At 37.2% G+C, this 5,908-nt stretch overlaps 1 protein-coding gene across 1 annotated transcript; it reads left to right on the top strand.

Annotated features, from left to right (window-relative positions):
* Nucleotides 1–4,165: 4,165 nt before the first annotated feature.
* On the top strand, nucleotides 4,166–5,908 carry LOC137026453 (zinc finger protein 160-like). Its single transcript, XM_067393808.1, has one exon. The coding sequence runs from the start codon at nucleotides 4,166–4,168 to the stop codon at nucleotides 5,906–5,908; it is 1,743 nt and encodes a 580-aa protein (XP_067249909.1).

A 5,908-nucleotide genomic window follows, 5' to 3' on the forward strand; every position in this document is an offset into this window, starting at 1 on the left:
AGTCCGACATAATGAATCCAAAAAACACGACACAGCGAATGCCGGTAGTAAACAATCGTGTTCCAATACTCGTGCGCGAGTTTTGGGAGGCGTTCCCTCGAAAGGAGGGGGGGTTGTTCTTAAGTATGCGCTCATTTCAGAAACTCAGTAACAGTCTTTGGTTTCTCAGTCGACGAAAAGATCCTCTTTATCACCTTTAATTATTACCCCCCAATTCCTACCCAATACCTAAACTTAACAACTACCTTACTAACTATTAATAAGCAGTAATTAGGAGTTTATTGAGGCAAACGTTGTAGATAAAAGTTAATAGTGAGAATTGGACCCTAATCTAAGTGTGGACCCTAATTTATTCACCGCCATGTCATCCCAGATGTTTATGTCGTTTTTTTTTAAGGAAAACATTCCAGAATTTTTCTCCATAAACATTCCAGAATTCTTCTCCAATTTTTCCTTTTTTTAAGGAAAACATTCAAGAATTTTTCTCCATTCCAGAATTTTTCTCTACATGATCCAGAGGAATAAGGGTCTTATCTAGCGAAACAATGTCATTTAAAAAAAAAAAAAATATATATATATATATATATATATATATATATATATATATATATATATATATATACACTTTTTAAACCACAAATGCTTGTCTTGCCCTAGTTCTGCGATATGCTGCACATTATGTAATCATGTTGGAAAGGTCACACGTGACATAGGCGCAAGTACCACAGTAAGGCAAAAAACTCCATCTCATTTTCTCCTCCAACTTTAAAATCATAAAACATCGTTGTTTTACCTTTTTTTTGTAAAGGCCAGACTTCGCTTTGTAAACACTTGCTCGGTACTTCCGTCTACGCCACGTGTGACCTTTCCAACGTGATTACGTAATGTGTGGTGCATCGCAGAGCTTGTTCAAGATGAGAATTTTTGGTTAAAAAGTACATAATTTCATTTATTTATTTTTTTAGAAAATGGCTTTCGCTAGATATGTCTCTTCCTCAGTTGAGATTGTGTAGAGTCCTTTGAAGCTGCATTGAAACTGTAATTTGGATCTTTAACCTGTTGGTAGCTGTTGAAGTCTACTATATGGATAAAAATTCTGAAACGTTTTCCTCAAAAACCTTAATTTCTTTTCAACTGAAGAAAGAAAGACACAAACATATTGGATGACAAGGGGTGAGTAAATTGTAAATTTGAATTCTGAAGTGAACTAATCCTTTAAAAATCAGAACCGGAGACTGCAACAACAGACACCTGCATTAACAAACGCTTGTGTGAGGGGGTTATGAGGCCACAACTTTAGTTTAAAACAATACAAAAACATTTTTATTAGTCATAACTAATGGAGAAAAATAGTGCAGGCACTGGACAAAGATGAGACATTCTAGAGTGTGTGTTCGTGCACACTATCAAATGGAATAAACACAGCAGCAGAATATGGTCGTCAGTCCTATATTTGAGTCATTAATATGGTTACGTTCACACAAAGTTCAGTTATTTATGGCAGTAACAACCACATCCTATAACCGAACTCACACCTGTAAATTTTCAGGACAGCCACATTTTTGGAAAACGGAACAGGACTGGACAGCTAGATGTATGTCACATCATACAGTGCAAGAGAGCTGCTGTATGCTGCACGAACACGTGTCTACCGTGTGTTGATGGTTTTCATGTGTGGTTTTGGTAACTTACAGCAACAGAGATATGAGCTGCTCGATTGGACTCTTTTTGTGTCAAAAGTGATAAGACTTTTCAATTTTATGGAGTTTTATGGATGTCATCATCTTTGATATTAAGTCATTGTCACTATGGTTACTGGTAAGAGAATATGGGCTTGACTCCTGTAGCACTTTCATACAAACTTCATACATTCGAAAGTGCATGATATTGGAAAAATCTGACATTGTGATAATGTTTTTCTCTGATATATATTTTGATATGAAACAAAAATGACTTAAATAGCTCTTTTTGTAAAGAATTAATCATTCTTTTGATTTGATTAATTCACAAATCATTTAAGTGATCTTGTAGGGAATCTGCATAGAAAATAATAAGCAAATTACAAGCACAGATAAATACAACCTGAAATGTTGGGACATTTTTAAAATTTTAATAAAATGATAACTAAAAGACTTTCAAATCACATGAGCCAATATTTTATTCACAATAGAACATAGATAACATTACAAATGTTTAAACTGAGAAATTTTAAACTTTTATCCACTAAATGAGCTCATTTCAAATTTGATGCCTGCTACAGGTCTCAAAAAAGTTGGCACGGGGGCAACAAATGGCTGAAAAAGAAATTGTGAAAAAATGCAGCTGGGAAAACATATTGCAACTAATTAAGTTAATTGATATCAGGTCTGTAATATGATTAGCTATAAAAGGGATGTCTTAGAGAGGCAGAGTCTCTCAGAAGTAAAGATGGGCAGAGGCTCTCCAATCTGTGAAAGAGTGTGTAAAAAGATTGTAGAAAACTTTAAAAACAATGTTCTTTAACGTCAAATCATCTACATTGCATAATATCAAAAAGATTCAGAGAAAACAGCGAAATCTATGTGCGTAAGGGCCCTCAGACGACACTGCATCATTCATCGGCATGATTGTGTCAATGACATTACTAAATGGGCCCAGGAATACTTACAGAAACCACTGTCAGTAAACAAAATCCGCCGTGCCATCTGCAGATGCCAACTAAAGCTCTATCATGCAAAAAGGAAGCCAAATATGAACATGGTCCAGAAGCACCGTCATGTCCTGTGAGCCAAGGCTCATTTAAAATGGACTGTTTCAAAGTGGAAAGTATTCTATGGTCAGACGAGTCAAAATTTGATATTTTTGTTGGAAATCATGGACGCCGTGTCCTCCGGGCTGTGTTCGCCTATGTCTGTGCAGATATGTGTGCGCGCAGAGAACGAGGTGTAAGGTCCAAATTGAATTCTCTTTCATGTCTTATTGTGCTTGAATGGTTTGAAATTACTTGAATGTTGAAACCATCAGGACTGACACTACAGGTCAAAAGTTTTTGAACAGTAATTTTTTATTTTTTTTTGTCTGAAATAGAAAGTCTAGAATAGTACGATAATTGTGTCTTGAGCAGCAAATCGGCACATTAGAATGATTTCTGAAGGATCATGTGACACTAGAAATCTAGAAAGACTAGAAAATTCAGCTTTGCCAACACAGAAATAAAATGCGTTCTAAAATATATTCAAATAGAAAACAGTTATTTTAAATTGTAAAAATATTTCACAAAAATAGTACTGTTTTTTTTGCTGTATTTTGAAACATGAAATGAAGCCTTGGTGAGCAGAAGAGACTTAAAAACATTTCATGAGTTCGTTTCCTCATAAAATCTTTAAGCTAATAAGGTTAAGCGTATTTGGCTTGCTGTCCGCTGTGGAGGGGCTCGAGGAAGCAGCTTCAACTCGAGCTTGGATATACTCCCCAGGGACTACTAGTGCATGGAAGAGGAGTACGATAGATGAGATGCTTAATTTATGTGGTGGAGTTGGGGAGGTGGAGGGATATCGAAACAACTGCTTATATGCTCTGGATGTAATTGAAAGATTAGGGTTCCCTCCTCTTGAGATTATGTTTGAGTTTCACTAATTGAAAGATTAGATGGGTTCACTCCTCCCGAAATTACGTTGTGAACTTCACTAAAAAATCTAACCGTTCAAAAACTTTTGACCGTTAGTGTAAAACAAATTCAAATGATTAACTTTCACTTCTTGATTTTAACTATGCGCACATCGCAATATTAATACTAATACAATATATTATGCAGCCCTATTTAAGACGCTACTGTAAGTTGCTTGTTTGGTCAGGACATTTCAAGACTCACACCTGTAAGTAAATGTAGTTGTCAATCCCAAAAACTGGTCATGTGAATGTATCCTTTGAAATGAATTACACTTTGGGCTTTAGTTGCTCTTCAGGGGCAGTGCCTTAGAACTCTACCTCATGGTTTACTTCTTGGGTGAGAGGTATTGTTGAATATTAGTTAAATATAACAAATATTTGTGTGTGTGATCTGTCTTGTCACTACATGACAGAATTAACCTTTTGCAAGGGTAAAAATAACAGTTTGATGTTACTTTGTGCCATTAAACTGGGTTAACTTGTATTATTCTTTTATTTCACCATAGACCTGGTGGTAATGAAAGTGGAGAGTCAAGAACTGAATGAAATGGAGGAGGAAGATCATCATGGAGAAACACTTTGCTCACAGACTGAACAGGCGCCCTCACAAAAAAGAGCTCGGAAGAAAGGTTCTAAAAAGTGTTACATCTGCCCTCAGTGTGGCAGGAATTTCACTTATGAAAAAAGCCTTAAAAAACATGAGGCAAATCACACTGGACAGTGCCCTTTCACCTGCCAACAGTGTGGGAACATTTTCACTACAAAAGGAAGCCTTAAAAACCACATGAGAGTTCACACTGGAGAGAAGCCTTACACATGTGATCAATGTGGAAAGAGTTACACACGAAGCAAGACCTTGAGGGATCACATGAGGATTCACACAGGAGAAAGGCCTTTCACATGTAATCAGTGTGGAAAAAGTTACATACGAAGCAAGACCTTAAGGGATCACATGAGGATTCACACTGGAGAAAGGCCTTACACATGCAATCAATGTGGAAAGAGTTTCATACATAAAGTAACCCTTAATTTACACATGAGAATTCACTCAAGAGAGAACCATTTCATATGCCATCAATGTGGAAAGAGTTTCAAAGACATAACACGCCTTAACAGGCATGTAATAATTCACTCTGGAGAGAAGCCCTTCAAATGCCACCAATGTGGAAAGGGGTTTCAAATAAGTAACAACCTTAAGGCACACATGAGATGTCATACTGAGGAGAAGCCTTTCAAGTGCCATCAATGTGGAAAGTGTTTAAAACATGAAACATCCCTTAACTATCACATGAGACTTCACACTGGAGAGAGGCCTTTCACCTGCCCTCAGTGTGGAAAGAGTTTCATTCTTGAAGGACAACTTAGTCGTCATATGAGATATATTCATACCGATGAGAAGCCTTTCGTGTGCCATTACTGTGGAAGGATTTGTGAAAGCAAATCAAACCTGAAGATTCACATACAAATTCACACTGGAGAAAAGCCTTTCTCCTGCCCTCAGTGTGGAAAGAGTTTCATACATAAAGGACTCCTTAATTATCACATGAAACTTCATACTGGAGAAAAGCCTTTCAGTTGCCATCTGTGTGGTATGGGTTTCAGATATAAGGGACTTCTTAATGGTCACATGAGAAGTGTGCACACCAATGAGAAGCCTTTTACCTGCCATCACTGTGGAAGGATTTGCGAAAGCAAATCAAAACTTCAGATTCACATGCGTATTCACACCGGAGAAAGGCCTTTCTCCTGCCCTTGTGGAAAAAGTTTCGCACTTAAAGGAAACCTTACGGCTCACATGAGACTTCACACTGGAGACAGGCCTTACATGTGTGTTCAGTGTGAGAAGAGTTTTGCTTATCTAAGACAGCTTAAAAGTCATTTGCAAACTCATTTTGGAGAGAAATCGCAGTGTTCAGAATGTGGCAAGAGATTTGCAAAGATGAGCAATTTCAAAAATCATCTGCGCATTCACTCTGGACTAAGGCCATTCAATTGTAATCAGTGTAATAAAACATTTATTTTGCCTTCACACTTAGAGATACACCTGAAAATTCATGCAGACAAAAGACCCTATGTGTGCTGTCTGTGTAGAAAGAGTTTTAAATGGCTCTGTAATTTTAGATCGCATCGGAGATTTCATGTCCGTGGGAAACCTAATTCCAGAGCAAGCTACTTGAAACGAAAGAAACAAATCCATACTGGAGAAAAACCTGACATCGTAACAAGTGACTTTCATGGGGGTCATGTGATGGCGCCTTAA

This window comes from Chanodichthys erythropterus, chromosome 9 (genome assembly GCF_024489055.1).
Source record: "Chanodichthys erythropterus isolate Z2021 chromosome 9, ASM2448905v1, whole genome shotgun sequence".
NCBI lineage: Eukaryota > Metazoa > Chordata > Actinopteri > Cypriniformes > Xenocyprididae > Chanodichthys > Chanodichthys erythropterus.

Coding starts and splice junctions, on each gene's coding strand:
- LOC137026453 (XM_067393808.1), top strand. CDS start 4,166: ATGAAAGTGGAGAGTCAAGAACTGAATGAAATGGAGGAGGAAGATCAT.